At 49.1% G+C, this 22,219-nt stretch overlaps 1 protein-coding gene across 2 annotated transcripts in view; it reads right to left on the bottom strand.

Annotated features, from left to right (window-relative positions):
• Positions 1-3,109: 3,109 nt before the first annotated feature.
• UBE2R2 (ubiquitin conjugating enzyme E2 R2) overlaps positions 3,110-22,219 on the bottom strand; it is a 68,731-nt gene continuing 49,621 nt past the window's right edge. For both annotated transcript variants that reach the window (XM_020796429.3, XM_072993003.2), the window contains exons 2-5: positions 11,357-11,443; positions 9,600-9,697; positions 7,878-8,012; positions 3,110-6,412 (exon numbers count right to left, since the gene is read on the bottom strand). In XM_020796429.3, coding sequence (XP_020652088.1) covers positions 6,184-6,412; positions 7,878-8,012; positions 9,600-9,697; positions 11,357-11,443 — 549 coding nt within the window. In that variant the 3' untranslated portion in view covers positions 3,110-6,183. The remainder of the gene's footprint in view (positions 6,413-7,877; positions 8,013-9,599; positions 9,698-11,356; positions 11,444-22,219) is intronic.

Below are 22,219 nucleotides of genomic sequence, written 5' to 3'. Positions count from 1 at the left end.
ACCTTCTGGCTAAGAAAGGTCACCCCTCAGCTTCTTAGGAGGCAGGAACTGGCAGTACAGGCTCTGCTGCTCATCCTTTATTGGCTTCCTTAATAGAAAACTCTTATATATTTGGTTGCCTGTTGCAAAACTTCCAAAGAGGCTGGAAGGGTGGAGACGCTTTGTAAAAAGACCCTCTGCTTGAGTGTCTCCCAGGTGTCCCAATGAGACTCCCTAAACACAACTTTTACCCTCTTGGAATTGCCTTGGCAGAGTCAGTCTGCCGTGCAAACTCGTCTGAGAAACTTGTAACCGCAGCACAGCAATCAGCATCATTTATTTTGGATATAAAAACCTGTTTTCAGCAGCAGAGATTTTACATACACATCAGCCTTTTTTTTTTTTTTTTGACATGTTGCTCCACCAAAAGTCATGCTCCATTTTGAAATGTACGGCGCTTTCCCACATTTTACGCTTGCTTTGTACATTACAGAAAACATCATACTTTTACTGCTTACATTCAGACCTCAGTACATTCTGATGTGCAGAATGTTTATAATCCAGACATTTTTCAGAAAGCTGCAATTCTCTAGCCTTTGGCCACTTATTCGTGCACGCCGTCTCCACCCTTGTATCAGGCTTTCCGGTTGCACTTTCCGATTGTGTCCTGATCCCCATCTTCTGTATAGCTAATCTTCAAAACAAAAGGTAGCAAAGTTTTATTTCCGGTTTCCTAGCCCAGGGCCGATGAGTTGAATTTAGTGGTCACAGAACAACTTATCTGAACACCACAGGCTTCTTCTGGGAGTCTGTCCTGCAGCTTTGTTTTGGGTGTTAACATTTACACAGTGCTTTTGTGGATGTCAGTGGTGGAGCAAATTCAGAAGAGGGAAACAAGGATGATCAGGGGACTGAAAACCAAGCCCTACGAGGAAAGACTGAAAGAACCAGGCATGTTTTATGCCTTGAGAAAAGAAGACTGAGGGGAGAGAGGAGAGCACTCTTCAGATCCTTGAAAGGCAGTCCTACAGAGGAGGGGCGGGATCTGTTCTTGGTCATCCTAGAGTGCAGGACACTAAATAATGGGCTCGAGTTATAGGAAGCTGAATTTCAGCTAAATATCATGGGAAAATCTTCCTAAATATCAGAGCAGTACAACAATGGAACCCATGACTTCAGGAGACCCTGAGCGGTTCCAACCCTGGAGACCATCAAGAAAAACTTGATCCCCTGGCAGATCTGCTTTGATTTGGATTCCTGCCCTTGAGCCAAGGGGGGTTGGACCCGATGGCCTTTTAAGCTCCTTCCAACGCCGTGCTTCTATCAATTTTCATCTGCATTGCCGTTCTATTTCAACATTTCAAGACTGACAGCTCTGCCCAAGACTTTTCTCCTCCAGCTAGATTTCACTCTACTCTCTAGAGTAAAATCTTTGTGCAGACCCCCCCACCCCTCATTTAATGCATCTCACAGGGATGGGCCCTGGCTTCATGAAAATGTGCCCCAATAAACTGTTTAGCCTTCAAAGTGTCACACAATTACCATTTTCCCCCTCCACAGTTTTCCAGCATTTTTCGCACATTTCATGTTTAGGTAGTACTCTTCAGTTAAAGAGTTCTTGCAAGTTGTTAAAACAACAACAACCCCCACCCCATTAAAACTTTCATGGACAACAGTTGTCTTCCTAGAAGGAAGCCAAGTTGCTCTTGGACAAAAATCAGAACCTCCTCTCCAAAACGATGACAAAACTAGATTCCCCAGCAATAATGGAGTTTCAGCAACCAGTCCTGAACCAGTATTGGATTAACGACACCCTCCCTCGGTGTGCTTTAATAGCCCAGTACTGAAATCAAGAAAGCATGAATGATTACCGATGCAAAGAGATGCTGCTGCTTTCTGTTTAAGAAACTACCACTCGTATCGAGAGTATCGCCAGCAGCAAAGGCTGATTCTTTTCACCCACTTGTGACATCCAACCCCCGGAGCAGATCCATAAAAAGGCCTCCCAACAGACAGGAATAAAGCTCGATCAATAGTGAGTGGCAGCCCTCAGAAAAGGGACTTTTCGAGCGAGATAGAAATACCACCAGAAGCAGATAGAGCATTTTAAAAAGTACCCCGACCAGGTACCGCCTGCTGTTTTTCAAAAGCAGTTCCAGCCAGACTGGGCTGCCAGACCATGGGCTCTCCCAGTGGAGTAGAAGACGTTCCAATGCAAATGGCCTTCAAACATCAGGGTATATTGGTGGCTCTGAAACATTCCCCTTGTGAACAGGAGGAGTGCTGGCATACTTTTAGCCACTTTCCCTCTTCCCCTGCCATGAAAGGGTGCAGGTTTTGTTTCTAGGTCTAATTGGGCATTCATTTTAAAAGACTGCTTTCTCCGGGAACCCAATTCCTGCCTGGCTATTGCGATTTCCACAGAGGCTCCTTGGACGAGCATCCACTGTTCGGCACAGGGCAAGCACCGTGGCACAAAGCGGGATCCCGCCGTGCCTGCCGGCTGCAGGGGAAAGTCAAGTGTCTTGAGACAGACCTGGGCCATCTTCTGCTGGACCTTACCGGTTTTCTCATTTGAAGTTCTACTTCCATTAGCCAACCCCACCCCTTGGCACCCCCCCCCCCGAGAACATTGACAGCACGAGCTCCTGCCCCCTGCAGCTCCATTGCTTTGCTATTAACTCCATCAAGTGCACTGCTCCTCCTGCTGCTAAGTGGATCCAGAAGATGGCATCGATGAAAACAGCAGGAAGCTGTTCCGGAGCAGGGAGCTTGTGGCTTAAACCACAGGCAGGGGAACATCCCTCTTTAACTGGTATTTCTGAAACACATGCAACCAATACCCAGCTAAACAGGCATGCGACAGACCCAAAAGAGAGAGAGAGAAATACTCTTCCCTAGCCCCGGAAATAAGCTGGGAGCTATGAAAGAGAGAAGAGTTGGTCTCTGGTTCGACGCAGCCGAGATCATTTTCTGGTTGTTTCCGTACCTTCACTAGTATAACGCAGGTGAGGAAGAGGATCAAGAAGAATAAAGCTCACGACAGCAAAATCTGCAAGGCACATGAAGAGCCCGTTCATCAACAGCTTTTAAGCCCATGAATCTCAAGTGGTGGTTCTGAACAGGGAACTAGTAATAGAGGTGTACTTTATTCTACATTTTATTAGTAGACAGATGTGAAGAAAAACCAAAACTAAATTACCAAAGGAGAAGGAGACAACACAAAAGAAAAATATGCATTAGTTAACCTGGTCTGGTAAGTTGTATCAACTGGGGGAGCAGGGAGAGGAAAAGAGAGAGAAAGAAAGGAGGAAAAAAAAACATTCAGGATTTCAGCAGTGAACAAGAAAACACCCATAACAGCTCCTAGGGCTCCCTGCTGGTTTCAAAGTGGTTGACAGCATCTGAACTGGTTTTTTTAAATCAGAAATGTAAACGCAGAGGTGGGTGCAGTTAAGAGAGAGAACCAGGCGGTGGGTGGCTCACGTAAACGTTGATCCTCAATCTTTGAGTTGCCGACTCGCTGCATTTCCAGAGGTGGGTTGGATCTCAAGAGGAGGAAACCAGCAAGGACATCGAGAGTGGAGAAACCAGCCTGGTTATGTGGAGATCGCAAACTCTAGGAACGGATGTTCCCTCCCCAAAAAACCCCACCCCAAAATTATCACAAGCGGAGGACAGAGGTATAATAATGCATCTCACACCACCAAGCTTGAAAATACAAGTCACTGAAGAGGATACAGTGAAAATGGTCAAAGTACAAGCAAAAAGTAGCCGAAAGACACAGTATCCGCATTTCAGCCTGCATCAAGACCACCCGATGGGACTCCCTATCCTTGCTCCGGCCAAGACAGAACCTCCTGCCCACCAGGACCCGACTCCCAAAAGGACAAACCTCATCCGTTCTGCGGCCCTGACAAAAGGCAAACAGGGCAAGCTTTCTTGTGCACAATCAGACGCCCTCCTCAGACGTGTCCTTTCCCTGCACCTCCCCTAAAAGGTGGAAGGGCTTTAAAAAACACGGAAGAGCTGCTGGGCAGGCACGGCCTTTCCTTCTGCACCTGCTGTTCTTGCCGTCCAAGCCCGCCTGCCGTGCAGGCATCTCCTTCCCCCATGACTTTTAACCCACCCTTTGGGGCAGCCTTATCTCGGGGGAGGGCAGTTCTCAGAGCCGTGGCTGGAAGGGAAACCAAGCAAATACAGAGCCTTGCCAGAGGTGGCCTGAGAAGGACACTGATGTCTCCGGAGTGGCAGGGGGGATGGGGTGGGGTGGGGGACACAAGGGCAGAAGCTGGCCGACTGCACACGAGGCCCTGAAGCTTCTCCCCCATCTCCAAGAATTCCTCCCTGACTTATGGATCAGGGTCAGGTCATAGGATCAAGCTGACCTGTCTCTGGCAGAAGGGAGCAGGGGACAACCGATGCTGCTGCTGCTGTGGGTACAGCTTCGGCACATTCCCGACTGGGGTGGCCATGTACTACAGAGCAGAAACCTGGGGCGGAGGCAGAGCAAGAGGCCGCACAGTCAAGGAGCGCCAGGCTGCCGCTGCTGCTGCCACTGAGCAAGCTCTGTTGCTCACGCCTGCTCTACCACGGCCTCTCTTCCCTCAATCAACAAAGGAGGCAGGCGAGAATTGTCCCAGAGGTTTCACCAGGCGATCCTTCGCAAAAGCCCTCTCTGGAGCCCAGTGATGGGCCACAGAGCAAAACCTACGTGCTCTCTTCAAAAGCAGCAAGCAGCTAACCTTCCCTGCAAGGCTCTGCTGTGCTTCCTGCTGACCGGTTCCCTGCAGCACTTTCCGGCTAGTGGAAAAATAAGAGTGGCCCCCGAGGGCACACCACCTTCTCTGCCAGTTCTATGCACAAAATACAGACCAGTGGCCAGACGCCCTCCGTGACTGGCTGACAGCTTCATGCTCCCCCCCCCGCACACACACACACACCGCAACATGAAGCCAGTGGGCTTCTCCTTCCACCAGGGGATTCCCATCGGAACCAGACGAGAGAAGGGAACTCCCGGGACTACCCCTTTCGGACCTTGGGGTTGCCCAAACCCCAGCCAAGCAAGACGCCTTCCAACTAGCCAGATCGCAAGACATCTCCGGCCTGAGGGGCAGGGAGGAAGACCCTCTTCTTCCTCAAAGGCCTCGGGGGTTCTGCCTCAAAAGCGCACCTCACACGTCTCTCACGCCAAAAGCAGCAGCCGAAGGGGACGCAGGTACCCCCCCCCCCGGGAGGCAGCCCCTCCAGGCCCCGGCTCCTCCTCCACTCGGGGGACAAAGACCACCCGGCGGGAGAAGAAGAGCAACGGGAAGGGCTCAGGGGAGGGGGGGGGACACACACACACGTGTGCAGGGTGCATTGAAGCATTTATTTAAAGGTTCACATCACAAGACAACCGGCCTCTGCCCAACTCCACAGCTGTTTGTCCTCTTACGTCCACCCCGCGAGGGGCCATGCCTCGTCCCAAAGGGCACTTGGACGAACCGAAACAGAAGACTGGACCTTTCAGCACCACGTCTGGCCAAGCTCAGCACGAGGGCACTCACACTCCCTGCTCAACGCCGTGGGAAGGAAGGAAAGGGAGAAAAACCACCACCACCACCACCAGAAGGCGAAAGAAGGGCGGGAGGGGGGGCGCGGATGGTCACCGTCAAGGGAGCAGCAAAGCCTTGGGAACGGGCTCGGCGGCCGACTTGGCTTCTGCTCAGGGAGTGCCCCACCCTGCACAGTCTCTAGCGTTAAATACATTAAACATCTTGATGAAAGACTGTGTTTAATTCAAGAATCTAAACACAGAGCAAACCTCTTTTTGTCGTGTCGTGAACTCTCCTGACCGGGGGGGGGGGTGAGAGCAAAGTGAAGTTGAGGAGGGAAAAGCATCCATTTAGTTTCCCCCAAAAAAGGAAGGGGTGGGGGAATCAGAACCACAGGAAAGGGACAGGAAAGAATGCAAGAATGGAGTCAATCTGCAGAAAAAGGACTTTCTCACGAGGAGGCCGAGAGAGCAGGAAAAGGGGGGGGGACCGAGATCCATACAATGGGAGAAAGCAGGAGATGCAGGTTGGGTTGGTATTGACCCCATTCCCCCCCACCTCCCCACGTGTATATATATATTTTTTGCTGAACTGTCACTGGTCAACTGCTGCTCCCTCCTGGCAAAACGGGCAGGGCAGTACGGGGGGGGGACCCCGAGGGAGCCGGTCACGACTCCTCGTTGCCAGAATCATCGTCATCGTAACAATCGGCATCCTCTTCCTCCTCTTCCTCCTCATCTTCATCATCAATGTCGTCATCGTACAAGTCGTCATAAAGCAAATCCGAGCTGTTGTCATTGGAAGGCACTTTAGTTTTGATGCAGTACTCTGCCAACGTGGTGGGAACCTTCACACCGTCCTTTTCGGCTTCTGCCTTGGTTGCCTGGACTTGTTTCCTGGAAGCCAAAGGGGAAGGGGGGGCGAGAGTTAGCACACAAGAGCCTCACCTCTAAAAAGTCCAAGCCCCCCCCTCCTCCCCCGAGGCCCATCGAGTCTCCTGCCTCGCCCCTTCCCGCTCAGCGGCTGGCACCCGAGTCAGACGTCCCTCTGGCAGGGAGCACAGACTCCCACGGCGATGGCCACAAAGGCCGCCCTTCCGAGGGGGGGGGGGAGGCCCAAAGACATGCATGGCTGCCAGTCACACACCCGGCCGCCTCCGGAGGCCAGATCTTCAGGCCTCCTCTCCCTTGCCCATCACCCCAGAGAGCCCAGAAGGCAGGCCAGTAGTGCACCCTTCAGAATTGACTCGCCCTGCTCTGCCGCTTTATTCAGAGGCCAAGAGCTGTGAGGGCTGGTATTGACCTCATCTCCCACCCCCACGTATGTGTATATATATCTTGCTGAACCGTCACTGGTTAACGGCTGCTCCCTATATCCTAGGCTGGAAACTCTAGTAACCCAACCAAGTCAGACACACAAACACACGAAAAAAAAACCTTATTAGAATGAAATCAAACAAGCTACAATATGAAAATAGGAGGTCCAAAGCAATCTAAGGGGAGATCAACGAAAGCGTTGCGTCTTCCTGTTCAAAGTCCCCTTCTCAGCACTCCGCCAGTTTCCAAAAGCTTGCCACACTTCCCTCACTTTGGAGGAAGCAAGCAGACAGAGACAGCCGTAACCTCCCCTCTCTTCCGGCCCATGCATGCCAGGGCAAAAAGGAAAACACACACACACACACACACACGGCTGCCCGGAGTATAAAAAGGCAAGGGAAAAAAAGGAGCCAGCACTGACAACAGAAGCCAATAGTGTGGCCAGAAATCCGCCCATTCCCCAAGCTGCTCCAGAGCGATCCTTCACTTTAAAGACCCCAAGAGCCACCAGCCAGCCCTGCCTGGGCCCGGCAGCTGCAGAAGGTGAGCAGCGGAAGATGGCTCCCCCCCCCTCCTTCCATCTACTACGTTGTGGGGTTCAGAGAACAATCCCAGGGGAACGGCAGGGCCTCCACAAGGCCTGGACTGGAGGGGCAGGAGAAAAGGGAAGGCATGGCGGCACACCCACTTTCCCCCTCCTGGAGGAGCAGGAATGAAGGAGCCCAAAGGAGCCGGTTGCCAGGTCAGCAGCGTCCACGGCACCTTCAGGGCTGGAGGGAAATCTGCTTCCTGGCTTGGCTGGTGCCCGCCACCAGACCAGGCAGTGCTGGGAGAAATCGGTGGGCCATTGAAAACTCAGGAGCAGCAAATGTCAAGCTGGGCACAATGAAAACTCAGTTTACTTTAAGGCAATGTCAGGACATTTGTTCCCCTGCACACAGTATGTACATATGTACGCGCGCGCACACACGCACGGCTTGGTTTTTGGCCCAGGAAAGAAAGGGGCCCCCACTTCACGAAGGAGGAGCCTCCCTCCCAGACTTACCGAATGATCTCAGCATATTCTTTATCTTTTCCTTTGCTGTCCCTCCATTTCCTGAACATGACCGAAGCATCCACGTTTGCCGGAGAGAAGGTGTTGGGCTCGTTAAGCAAGGAAATTACACTCAGTAGGATAGTCCTAGGAAAAGCAGGAGGAAGAGGAGGGTCAGATACCAAAGCCTGCGGGGTAGACCGTTGGTGTCGGGTGGCAGGAGCCAGGGGGCAGCAGAAACTGGGAGCCCCTTCTTCCACCTCACAGGCGGGAATCAGTCCATTAGCCAAGAATTCAGAGCTTGCAGCCCAACGCCTATCATCCTCTTTCACGCCTCGAGGGCAAGCAAAACCATCTTCCCAGGAAAGGAACTCACGCAGGGAGGCAGAAGGCGTAAGAGAGAACCTCCACAGAGCAGGGTCCTCCAGCTCTGCCTTTCTCCCCTGCCAGCCAGAACGTGCCTGCAGTGTGCGGCCTCCTCGAGAGGAAAGCTCTTCTTTCAACAGCCTGCTTGTGGTTCTGAGCCATGAGGATTGCACTCTAAAAAATATCAAGCAGCCCAGAATGCCAAACTCATTTAAGGGTGCACAGACATGGGGGAGCTTTGACCCCAAGACTCCTCATGCCTGGTCAGATTTCACAGTGTACTCCCTTGGAAGGCACTGCTGAATGAAATCCAGCCCTCCAGAGGTCTGAAGGCATCCACCCACCCCAAGCAGAGAGCAGCTGCCATTTATTCCAGCAGGCTAAACGTTCCTGGGTGGGAGGGAAGCTTTCCTCAGAGCAGGAATCCTGAAGCTCCCGGTCCTGCCCTTTCTGCTTTTCGCATTCTGCTGGGCAACCCATAACACGAAGGTCATGCCACAGGGCCCAGTACGAGCCCCACCAAAGCAAGCACAATGCCAGCTCTCAGAAAGAGAGCAAACAAAGAGGCAGAACAAAATAAAGCCGAGCCGACACGTGCAGAAAAGAAGGATTGCAAGGATCCTTCTCGAGGCTCTGAATGCTTCCTCCTTTCCAGGGAACAATCGCACTCACTGCCTGCAGCACCAGCAGGGCAACCCTCCCATGCCTGGCTGCTGCTGCTGGGTCTACTCAAAAGCAGGGCAGCAGCCGGGGAGAAGGCTGAAGAAGCGAAGGGTCAAGGAAGGAAAGGTCCCTGTGCTTCTGATTCCAGGGAATTGCAAACCACATCACAAAGGAGTGGTGTGGCTATAAACTGAACCCCATCTGGTGTTACAGGAAAACCTGTAAACACAGGCAGCCCACACCCCAAAAGAGCCGATAGCAGAAGCAACATCAAAAGAGAGCAACCTTTTTTTAAAAAAAGAGAGGTCAACGCACAGACATTCTGCCATCACCTGCAGAAAACCTACACTGTTTCCACTGACCAGGCTTTATTAAAAAGTATTTTTTTTAAAGGCTTGCCTTCATGAGACACAGAACACCTGAACTGTGTGTGCACCTGAGCATCTGGGGTGAGGAGCCTTCTGGGAATCTCCTGCTCTGCGACAGCGTGACTTCTCTTCAACTTCTACTGACAGTTACCCTAAGCTTAACATGTGCCCCCCCCCCCCCCCAGTATGACGTGGTTGAGCTCAGGGCTTAGGAAAGGCTCAAAGACTCACAGACTGCCCTGAGCTTCTTTTCATCTTGCAGGTTGAAGAAAACCGAAGATGTGGCGGGGAAGGAAAGGTTGAACAGAGCCCTCCCCCTCCTCTGGCACAGCCTTACCTGACATTCTGGGTGGGGTTCCACCTTTCTGATGGCAGCTCTCCACTTTGAGGGTCATCTACAGGTGGGTGAAGGATTGAGATACATACATCTCCATTCTACCAAGAGAAGAGAAACACACACAAAGAGAGACGTGATCACCTAGTGCAAGTCAGTCGTGTGCCCCCAAATCCCCAATCGCCATCTGAATAGGAAATTGACCCTTGAGGATGCAGAGCTGGCAAGCTTGTTCCCCACCCAACCCCATCCGCTTACCCAGCCATTTATGTACATTTATGCTTGACTGAGTTTTTTCCTAAACAGAGTCTGATTCAAAGGACGTAGCCACAGGCACGCCGGGACCCACAGGCACACCTCCACCCCTGTGGTTGGTAAATGAGGAACATAAAAACGAGAGAGTATTCCCATCAAAGTGCCTCACTTTGGCTGTTCACTCCTCTCTTTGGAAGAATTGTATAAGAACAGATGTAAGAGGAAGATATCTAACACACTGAAAGACTCCTCTCATCCGGGACATCAGCTCTTTAAACTATTACCATCGAGAAGGAGATTCAGGGTATTGAAAGCAAGGACAAGCAGATTCAAGAACAGCTTCTACCCAAGTGCAGTATTGAGTTTAAATGCGGGGTCATACGTTTTTGGTGGATTTTTAATTGCTGGGAGAGACGGGGTATCTATATTTGTATGGTGAGTGTTGTGTATATTTTAACTTTTTTTTGTAGTGGTGTTGTCCAGTTTTACCTGGGGAAGAGCACCTCATTTCGTTGCACCCACTTGTGAGTGCAATGACAAATAAATTTCAGAAATATTCAGAAATATTCAAATCATTCTGATGATTTCCAGCAGGGGGAGCCAAAGGTCTCCATTAAAAGGGAACAGCCGCCGGCTTGCACTTGTTTACTGAGCCTCCGGGGCCGCCAAACGAACACCTTTTTTGGCTGAAAAGGAAGACGTCCACAGGGAGAGCCCACAGGGCAGGCCCTGCTCGATGCAACGGGCCCTTATAAGTGGGACTGCACTTTTCCAGATAATTAAGGTCAGGCATGTAGAGGATGGGCAGCAAGATGGCCGAGGATATCTGAGGACTAGCATCGCTTCAAAGAACAAGGACCCAAGGAATCAGCTGTCCCATACGCGCCTGACTGCATGCTCTTCTTTCCCCAGAATATCTGATACCTACCAGCCCTGTTTTTTTCCTAGTGTTAAAAATGTGGAAAGCCCACAGGAATACCTTGTAGAGAGTCACACCGCAGGTTGTGGTGTGTACGATTTGTGGTTTAGGACTAGGGCTCCAAGAATTCCCTACGCAACCGTGCCGAGAGCTGGGGATTCAGGGAGCTGTTGTCCAACACTACAAATCTGCATCCCTCTACCTTGCAGTCTCCTCCACGGACATGCAGGGGCTTCATGGCCATTATTGGCGAGAGGGGCTTCATGGCCCTGACTGGTCAAAGCCTTCAAGCCAGTTGTGAGATCCCACGCGATAGAGGAGGAAGTGGCCATAACCTCCCCCCCCCCCCAAAAATAAATCTCATGTTGCCCCACACGCCACCCATTCTTTCCTGCTGGGATAGATAGCAAGGTCTACTTTAGACAGCCTACTCTCTATCTGCAGCCGGTAACCACGTTTCAGCCTTCATGGGGACAGAGATAAAACAGGGGTGGGGGTGCAGAAGCAAGAGGAGAAGGCAACCAACTCAGCAGCTTACAGTCCACTCTAAGATGTTTCCCAGGGAGACATGCCCCCAAGCACCTACCTCATAAATGTTGGGGTGCCACATTTTGGTCAGGAATCTGAAGGTAGGTGGTGAATAGGGGTAGTCCATAGGAAATTTAATATGAGCCTGAAACAGAAAGCAGAACATGTTTTAGCTTCAGAAGCTAGTGGCCCTGCTCGAGCATTTTCCTCCTCCGTCTGAATCGCTTCTCCCTTCTGTGTCATGGCTTTTGGACCGTAAGAGTCTGGACTCTTCAAAGCACATGTGGGAGCCCTCCCGGCCAAGGGCTTCAAGTCAAGGAGCCTTCTGGTCCTCCGGGTATTTGGGGTGTCCACTCCCCAGAAGCTCCAGACTGCTTGGCCCCTGGGGGTAAGAGATCATGGGGAGTCAAGTCTCCCAACCTCTCTCTAAACAAACAAACCAGTTAAGAACATAAATCCCACCCACCCACGTGCTGGGGAACCATCCTCTCTCCACAAGGAGCCCCTTCAGACCTGCAGGATCAGTGAAACTGCCCCTGGCCATAGAACAGGCACTAAAATTTGTTGGAAAAGGCAGCCTGCGCAGTGGAATGGGGGTGGCGGGCAGAGCTTTACTAAAAAGAATAGAGACGCCCATAGATGGTTTACTCTGCCCACAAGGCAGTGCCAACAGCAGCTGCGGCGGGGACATTTGGCAGGACTGGACCCAAAGATTTGGGAGGTTTTGAATGAGAAGCCAAGAGCAGAGGTCTGAGAAGGGAAACAACAGGGAAGAGCAGAAAAATGGGGTACGACGGAGGAGACACACAGCTTAAGGACTAAAAAAAAAGGGGAGGAAGCCTTTGATGCATGGCCTAAAATCATACAAGACAATACGGAAACAGGTAACAGAGGGGCGGCTCCTGGAAATACGGAGCCCAGCCAATGATTTTTGCAGCCATTTGTGGACTTCTGAAGAAAAGGTGCAACTGACTGGTGGAGGTGGGGTACAAAACCCCAATCAGCCATGGGCTTGTTTGCTGGATTGGCTCGGTTACTCCTTCTGAGCCCAGCCTAATTCGAAAGAGTGGTGCTGCAGATAAAACGAGGAGGAGAGGAGAACTGTTATCATAGATCAGAGAATCGTAAAAGAGTGAAGCCGGAAGGGACATCTAAGGCCATCCAGTCCAACCCCCAGCTCAAGGCAGGAATCCAAATCCAAGCAGATGAGACAGAGGGTTGTCTGAGTTTCTCTCGAAGGCCTCCAGTGTTACAGTGCTTGCCACCTCCCAAATTATCGCTTCCATTGTCGTACTGCTCTAACAGTTAGGAAGTTTTTCCTGACATGTGTGAGTTCCCTGGAGAAGATGCAATCAGTAAGTTCCTTCCAACCTTAGGTTTTGTCAGATGTTTGGGGAACAATGTGGTTTACCGTTGCCCATCTCCTCATTGAGTTTCTACGGCTGGGCAATGGGATGTGAACCCATCCTAATGCCTAGTCTGACATCCTATCGGCTACATTTTGCCGGCTCACGGGGTGATTTTGGTAAATACAGTAATTTTCTCAAACAAAGCCAGGGAGACCGTAAGGCTCCAACTAAGGCATACTGTGACTGTTTCTTAACTTCAGAAGTATTAGAACATTCAGCCTGACGCAGGCAGACTCGGAAGATGCCAGACGCGTCTTGTTAGGCTTCTTGCAGTCTGGAAATCCAGTATGGTTCTTCCTGCAGGGACCTGCTTCTTGCCCCCGGGTCCCAGGTGCCGGCAGCTACCTGTAACACCCAGTATGTGTTTCAGCTGTGCTGCCCCACATACGGGCAAGAGGTCTCCAGTCTGCACGCATGAATAGCAACTGAGCTCACCTTCTGTGCTTCGGCTGCCAGCTTCCCTGTGAAAGCAGAAAGCCATGGAGGGGAATGGGATGCAAACCAGTCACGGAATAGCCCTTGCAAAAAAGAGAGGGGCTCCCAAGAATGTGATGAGGGTTCAGCTACCTGCCCGTTAGGGTGGGGTACATTAACTGATGTCAAGCCATGCCTTCTGACAGGCAAGCCACCGATGTGCTTTCGTTTCCTGGAGGTGGAGCCGCTCTGACTTCATGCTTTTAAAGTGTCTCTTCCAAAATTAAAACCTACACCAACAGCCTGGAAGAGGAAGGAGCCCAAGCTTCGTGCAAAGACATCCACAATGAAGGTAAAGTGAAGCTCCCGGCCGATCGCAGATGCTACAATCGAGTTCAATGAGAGTCTGGCTGGCTTTCTCAGCTTTGCAGCTTTACCTCCAGTTCAGGCAGGGCTAAAAATGGGAGTTTTCAGAAGTCAACACAAACTCCATATTCAGCAGCAGTCACGGCTGAATAACTGCACTTCCTACGCAGCCGCTTTTCATATACTACAGGATAGAGATTCTGCCGTCTGCAGAAGACTTTTTAAAAAAGGGATGGAATCCACTTGAAAAGCCCAGTAACGAACTGTTACCATGAGGACCTTCCTTCCCTCATGTACTGTATTATTTTAGATGCAGAACACAGCCAGTTCTCCAGAACAGAACTGCCTGGCACGTACTTTTTTACAGAAGCTCTCGCCTAGAGCAGATCTGCTCGATGTGAAGAGAATAGTTAATCACTGTACAGTGGAACCATCCAGCAGCCCCACCGTGCGGAGAATCCCTCTCTGCGCACACGCTTCACAGCTAGAAGTGTGTGGCTGCATGGAGCCCACGGATCACAACAAGGAATCAAACAATGGAGCATTGTTGGTCCTGTGACCCACACACTGGGGGGAGGGAGTTTGCAAAGTCAGCGGTTCTTGAACAGAGTCAGCTCCAAACTCTCCTGCTGCCAGAGGATGTGCAGAGTCTGATGATGGGAGCTGGCTCTCTCTAGAGCAGTGGTCCCCAACCTTGGGCCTCCAAATGTTCTTGGACTACAACTTCCAGAAGCCTTCACCATCACCTCTGCTGGCCAGGATTTCTGGGAGTTGAAGTCCATCTGGAGGCTCAAGGTTGGGGACCACTGCTCTAGAGCACCAAGACTGGAGCTTGGCTTCCCAAGGATGTCGACTAAGGGCTTTCTGAAGATCAGACGCGTCCCTTTCAAGAGAGGCTCTGAGTCAACAAACTTAGTCAATTGGTGAGGATAACTTTCAAGGTGACCGCTGGCAGGTGTGTAGAAAACGCCGTCCTAGAATCAACAGAGGAGCCCAGCGTCACAAGCACTTAACAGACAAAACCATTCTGAAGGTTAAAAGCCGGTAATGATTTGGAAGTCCCTTGTTAAGTCGAGAGCTTCTGCAGCCACCACAGGCCCGGCCTGGAAGGACCCTGCTCTTCCGTTGACCTGTCATGCAGAGCTCAGCTCCCACCCAAGAACCCTGGGCTAAACAAATCTACCGGGGGCTTCTGGACCAAACCATAGAGGTGTGGTGTTGCTTCTCTGAACTGAAAGCTGGCTCAAAGGATGCTTAGGACAGAAACTGCATTTACTGAAAATGAACACGGCATTTCTAGTCTCTTAAACTAACCAGAAACTGAGTTCTGTGGCAGAAATCCATACAGGCCTAACAAGCCAGGAAAACAGCTAACTACGAAATAACAGACAGGTAAAATATAAAAAGGGGAGGGTTAGAGAGGAAAGGGAGATGTTCTAAGATGTTTTTATATACCGTAGGTATTGAAGGAATCGTTTCAGTTCCTACAGAATGTCTTCCAATAAAGCTAAGCAGAAGCCCCCACCGTTAAAATAATAATAATAATTTAAAAAACCTAGTTTTACAGCATTTGGCTCTTGAACACTATGGCAAACATTAGTCCTCAGATACAAGAAGCTTTGATCTGTGGGATGTTGTTTTGATCACCAGGAAGACCTTTTCAGCAGCTTAAAAGTGGCGGGTGGTTTTCCAGCATAGTTTTTTAGACGTATGTTGCCCTGCACCATTACAGACACACACACAGACCCCAATCATTCTCTGTTTGACTGTGCCACTATGAGCCAAAGAGCTAAGTATACGCAGACTGTATGGGACACTGATGGGGCTGGGGAAAAAAGGTCCATAATGTAATATAATAACTGTAGTTAAGGAGGCCCAGTGGGGGAATCGAACACCCAACCGCTGGCTCCACAACCAGTATACCTAAACCACTGGGCTATCCACTGAGTCCCTTTCTTAGACCCCAAGTACGTCTCCCACCCCAACCTCTGGGACCAACCCGTATATGCCTTACCAGCTCTCACTGAGCGAATGTGGCTTCAGACAGACAATCAAGGGAATGTCCCTGAATTGGTAGCCGTTCGAGTCATAAATGCAATGTGTAGCTGCAAAGCTCGGCTTTGATAAGCATCTACATTTGGGAGTTTCCTTTTATTTACCAGGGAAAATTCCCCATTAATTAAAAAAAAGGAGGGGACATCCTAGATTATTACCATGGCAACAGCTCAGTGCAATATGTTTTCTATTAGGGCTCGCTCAGATAGACAGCAATTTCTCCCATGCAGTATCTCACCCTCCCTTCCCAGCTTAGGCACGGAGTTGTGCAGGATTCTGACCCCAGGATTTGCCAACACAACAAGATTTTCTTGAAGGAAGGAGGAAACAGAGGCCTTTGTCATGGGGTGGGTTTTAAGAGGATAGGCGCCAAGCCATCCTTGAATCCATTGAGGAGAACTTCCAGGCAAGCTGTTATGGGTCAAGACAGAGAAGACTATGGATGCTCTTGACCAAAAAGGAGGAACTCCGTGCCTTTCCTACTGCACTCCCACCCACAAATTCTAAACCCCCCACATAGGGACATCTGCATGGTGGCTTTCAAAGAGACAAGGAGGTACAAGCTGATGCAGCCCTCGAGTCCCCCCCCCCCCCCGGTGCATAAAAAGAGCTTCCTGGTGAACAGGAAAAAAGGCTTAATAAGACTACTATCCAAGCCCAAGTAAAGAGAGTCAATGAAAAGGGGGGGGGGCTGTTTGTAGCCGGCCAAGATCATCCTGTTTACAGGGAGTGAACATTTACAGTCGGGGAATATGCCCTTCCCACCCTGGCAAAGAGCGGTTTATTCCAACACCTCTCCTTGCTTCTGCTTAACCTTTCAGAGAGAGGTTCCGGTCAGGTGTGGACAGCAGACTCCATCTCTCTCATTCCTGCCTGCTGACATTTAGATCCCATCGTCGGAGACGCTTGAACTGGTCCATTCACCACACCCATACGCCAGGGATATATCAACTCCCCCTAAGCATGGTTTAGGCCTTGTCCTGTGAACCGTGTTTAAGTTTTTCACCAGCATGACTTCTATTTCAAACCAAGAAGCTCACAGTAGATTCTCCACGAGGGAAGCTGAAAGCAAAGGAAGCCACGCACGAGGCAGAGAGATGCAGTGGGAGCAACAAGGGCCTCCTGCTTTAATACTGAAAAGGTTCTTCATGATTCTGAACAACTAAAGCAGCCGACACTGGCTTCAGGCTTGAGCTTCCCAGGTGCTGCGTGCAGAGACCCAAATAAACCCAAGCCATCTTCTGAACTGAGGGGAAAGGGCAGCGTTCCCACCTCCTGTAGAGTTTTAGGGTTAAGGAGGATGCTTGGTGGCCAAAAAGAAGTTCCTTGGGACTCTTCACCTGGCCCCTGGGGTGTACATGTTGTGGCCCCTCTCAATTATGGAGAGGCCCACGAAAGGAACCAATAGCTCAGCTGCTAATATCAAGCCTGCGAGGAGCTCAAAGGACCTAAACAGCCAGGTGCCAGGACTTCCCAAGTGCTTGCATGACCTTGGGTAAGCTGCATAACCCCAGACAGATCCCAAAAAGAAGGACAGGCAAACCATCTCCGACCACTTTATGTCTAGAAAACACAGAGATTTTTGCAAGGGGTCAGAATTGACTTAATGGCACCAAAGTATTAAAGGTGCAACAATATCTGAGATATTGTACTCGTTGTATATTGAAAAAGGTGGGTGAGACTGGTAAAAATATTAAAAAGGGGGGACCCAAATTACTAAGAATTGAAACAATTCCTACATGAGGAGTCATAATGTTCAGGGCTCTTTAAGACAGAAAAAAAGATGAATGGGGAGGAGGATAAAATTTTGCAAAGTATGGACACGTTAGCTATTGTGGCATATTTTTTCACCTTCTTGTAACAGTAGCAACATGGGTCAACATTCAACCCTGAGTGTTCACTGGAAGGACAGATCCTGAAGTTGAGGCTCCGATACTTTGGCCATCTCATGAGAAGAGAAGACTCCCTGGAAAAGACCCTGATGTTGGGAACGTGTGAAGGCAAGAGGAGAAGGGGACGACAGAGGATGAGATGGTTGGACAGTGTCTGCGAAGCAACCAACATGAAATTGACCAAACTCCGGGAGGCCGTGGAAGACAGGAGGGCCTGGCGTGCTCTGGTCCATGGGGTCACGAAGAGTCGGACACAACTTAACGACTAAACAACAACAACAATTGAGAATTAAAAACATTCCTACTTGTATAGTATATGTTTGCAACAGATAGAAAGCATGGAAAGGAGTCATGGAAATGAGAGATGTGTCATATACTATGCCATTCTTCAGTACCCCTAAATTATAATTGATGGGGTAGGACTAGCGACCAGATAGGCCTGTGCTCAGACTCGACAGAGCTCTTACATTCCTCTCTTACCCACAAAATCAATTTCACTGAAATGGAAAGTTAGCTCAGGACACCAAATAGTCAAAGGCCCTTGTTTGCAAAATTAAACTTGATCAAGGTAGAACGGATGCAACCTGCCTGAATCAGATTGCAGTGGCTATTAAGCCACGCGATGGCCATGGTGGTTCAGTGTTGAGTGAAAACGGGTCAAGAGATGGAACCATTCTTGAACAGAAAAGGGCCTGAGGCCATTCTCTCTGGCTCATTCACTGATAAAGAAAGAATTCTGTGGCACCTGAAAGACAGACAAATATCTTGCAGCAATGAGCTTCTTTCATGGATGACTGCCTACTTTCTCAGGAGCAACCTGAGTTTATTTTATGAGGGTTTTTTTTTTTTGCAATAGCTGGGCCCCCTTTATTGAAACCATCCACTGGTATCGTTCAGCATCTCTGCACACACAGAGGCGGCTGTGGTCATGACTGCCAGCCAAAAGCAAAGTACTGCAGCAGCTCAAGCTTGCAACGGATCCCCTTCTGTAACCAGAAAGAGACATGATGAAGCAGAGTGAGACTTCTCCCTTGGCAACGAGCAGCCCGTGGGTTCTTCTGAAACAAACCTCTCCCTCACCAGGCAGATTTTCCCGTTTACTGCTCTGTCAGGCTACTTGAAATGAGTCCACAGGGAGCAAACATGTGTAACCGTCGTGGCCCTTTTCAGACAGGAAACACAACACGCCAACAAACAGATGTACCAAATATTTGGCAGTGGTTTGATTAAGCAGCTGAAACTAGAGAGCAGAAAGATGACCACCAGTCCCATGACTTACCAACCTCTGTCTTTGGGCAGCTCTATTAAAAAACAACTCTAAGCATTTTTAGGCTGGAAGTCTGGTCTGAAAGCTATTCAATTGAAACCAGAATTTAATTCTTTACTTTCGATAATTAAAATGCTTTACGCCACCTTTCTCCTAAAAAGAGGCCCAAGGGGCTGTATGCCATTAAAAACACAATATTAAAAGCTAAAAACAGTAAGTATATATATACTAAAAAGGACCATTCTAAGAAACAGTAAACAAAAAGCAATACTAAAAACACACAAAAGCAACAAGGCACAACAAATCCATTTAAAAAAAACCTTTGGAACAGCCAATTTTCTAAGGGTACATAATTAAAATATAAAGAAGAATTAATAACATTAAAGGCTAAGTAAAGCATAACTAAAACAAATTTAGAAGCAACAAAATACTGTATAAAGCATCTTGTTTATTGACTCCTAGACAGTCAGTCATTAAGGAAAAAATTGCCTTAAGAGAAAGGTCTTTGTTTGCAGAAGGACAGCAAAGATGGGGCCAGTCTGGTCTCTTGTGGGAGGGAATTCCAAAGTCTGCGAGCAGCCACAGACCTTCCTCTCCTGAGTCCCCATCAAATGCACCTGTGAGGCTGGAGGGACTCCTCCCCTGGTGACTGTAACACCCAAGCAGGTTCTTAATGGGAGATGTGGTCCTTGAGTTAGCTTGGGCCCAAACTGTTCAAGGCACTTTGAATTGTGCCACAAGTGCCACCATGGACTACCATATTTTCCCGTGTATAAGATGCCCCCATGTATAAGACACCCCCTACTTTTCTAATCCATAATTAAGAAATCTAAGTGGGGCTTAGCAAGTGTAGGGGGAAAGGGATCAAAATGCTGTAGGATCGCTTTGATCCCTGCTTTCCCCTCCACTTGTTTTTGTTCTCTCCTCAGCGTCCATGTACAAGACAACCCTCAATTTTTAGTCTAAAGGTTTTAGACAAAAGTATAGTCTTATACACGGAAAAATACTGTATATTGGGACATTCTTTGGCTGACGAATGTTCCTTTCAATGATATGGTAATGTGACAGGCAAAGGCAGGGTCTCTGTATGGTGATTTTGGCTCCTCTAGCAGCAGACCCCATTTCCCCTTAATAGCAGAGCAGACTGTAGTCCACACCAGGGTAACCCTTCTATTTGTCAAATGGGCACATGAAGTACTGCTCACATGGCACTCCAAGACAAAGACAGGAGAGTGGACCAATTCTCAGCTGGCTTAGAGACAAAAGACATTGAAAAGGAAGGCAAAACACAGACACAGGATGTTCTTGCATGACTGAGGCATGTAAGACGGCGCCATCCACATCTGCCCTCCACCCAGAGGAAACACCAACACCCATGAGTAGGGCTATGCATAATACACATGTGCTCACACTCACACACATACACTGTAGAACCCCTGATCCCCTTGGAATCAGTTCCAAGCCCTGAGGACTGAAGACGCTACTCGGATGAGTAGTGAAATGTTTCAAACTAATAAGAAAGACGTCCAGTTGCCATGACTCAACTTCCAGATAACCTCACCTGGGTGACTGAGATTCTTCACATATATTTTGCTGTATGATTTTGTCCCTTGGCAAACAGGCTGGCCTACAAAATAAAAGACAGGATGCCCTACAAGGTGGCTTCTGGTACCTCAAAGATCGACAAGGGCAGTATTTTCTCAGTTGCAAACAGCAGGACAACAGCTGGAACAGAGCTAACTGCAACATGAGAACTGAGAACTCTTGAACACATTCATGGAAAAAAGTTATAGAAGCGGAAGTCATGGCCAAGCAGCATCATGCGCTCATCCAGCAATTTCTCCCCACGTACTCAGCTGCTGAATAGAAGCCCTATTTAGATACTGATTCCCCCCCCCTCCATCATCAAAAATATTTGCATGGTATCTTTGAGGTTCTACCACCCCAGCTTCTATGTAAGGAGGGCTATGCTAAATTGTTATGGTATCATTCATGTTTACTGGAACATTGGCTCTTGCTTCCCTTAGATTTATAGTGAACTGGCACATCTCAGAGGCTGGTCTCAGACACCGTGTATGAGGCAAATAGGTGGGGAAACAAGAGCCCAAGAACTGTTGGCTAGCTGCAACCACACACATAGATCTGCATATGTATGCACATGCATGCAGTGAGAACCTGAAGAAGCCCCAACACCACCAAGAGTACTGTAGAGAACAAGTCCATCTAAGTGTGCGGAAACTGTTGGTTTTTAAAAGCATAATTTATGGGCCATGAGGAAATATTTGAAGCAAACCCTTTAATTCCAAGAAAAACCACCCTAGGAAAGTAATCTGTGGGACACTAGAAAGCAGAAAGAAAACAAAAAACAAGAAAGGAAGATTCCCGAAATGGGGTTACAGTCCATCTGGAATAATACAAGAATGTGAGAGAAGATGTATGCCACCTGCTTCAGAGAAAACTTCTCTCTCCCAAAAGTTGCCTCTTCTATCAGCCAAAGACATAAAAACACTGATGTTCCACCACACGGTTAAAATGGAATTCAGAAGCACAGAACATGCCACATGTGTCAGATGTTTCTAGTGATCTAGACAAGAGCAATTTAAATGACAATAAATGGTAAGGCCATTGCTGGATCTCAACTTTTCCATGCACTGTTCAAATTTCCAGCACAAGTGTTACGCTCTTCTGTCTTGCTACATAACAGAAGGCTACCACTGCAGACCTCTGGGTGGCTCAAGGGCCACTGAAAACCAGTGGGATTCCTCCCAGTTCCCACAGCAATACAAGTCAATAAAATCTCACTTGCTGGATCAAGCCACTGCCCTCTAAGAGCAGGCATTTTAAGGGCAACACAAAGTTGGGTCTGTTGTTCTTTTCAGTCATATATATGGATTAGAAAGATGTTGTTTGAAAACTAGGTACCCATGTAAAGCTGCGTGAAAATGGGCTCTGCCTCAGGATTGCCTAGGGGAGGGTTTCTTTGCTCAGCCACCATCTCCTTGAGTTGCACATCTTCTCAGTACAACATGAACTCAACGAGATCCTGAGAGTGTAAATACAGGATTCAGGGTACGCTGCCTGCCCAAGACCTTGGAATGGTTGTGCAAAAGCAATTAAGAGGCGGGCCCGTCATCGGTAGAATGTGCATGGAGGTCCTATCAAGTGGCCACAGCTTTTGCCAGCCAGCGGCAGAGATGTGTGACTCAGCACTTGGAGGAATGTGACAACCTGGGGCTTGCCCTCCTATCAAAGCAATTAGCAAGAGCCGTGCTGGTTGCACCAGATGGATCTGAACGGTAAGCAAACCCTGCTTTCTTCACCCAGGAAAAAAAAACAGCACTCACTGCTTAAGAATTAGCCCCTGCAAGCCTGCAATTATGCGCCTATTTTTAGCACAGAAGGACTGCTCAGACTTTTCACAGGCCACAACATCAAGATGCTGTCAAAGCTGGGCGCCATCGGTGCCAACAAGAACAGCTAAAACATTACTGCGCCTGCTGCCAATGTTTAAAGGCGTT

The sequence above is a fragment of the Pogona vitticeps genome, chromosome 2 (assembly GCF_051106095.1).
Source record: "Pogona vitticeps strain Pit_001003342236 chromosome 2, PviZW2.1, whole genome shotgun sequence".
NCBI classification, from domain to species: Eukaryota; Metazoa; Chordata; class Lepidosauria; order Squamata; family Agamidae; genus Pogona; species Pogona vitticeps.
The sequence above is the reverse complement of the archived record's forward strand: the minus strand, read 5'-3'. Positions and strand labels throughout refer to the sequence as shown.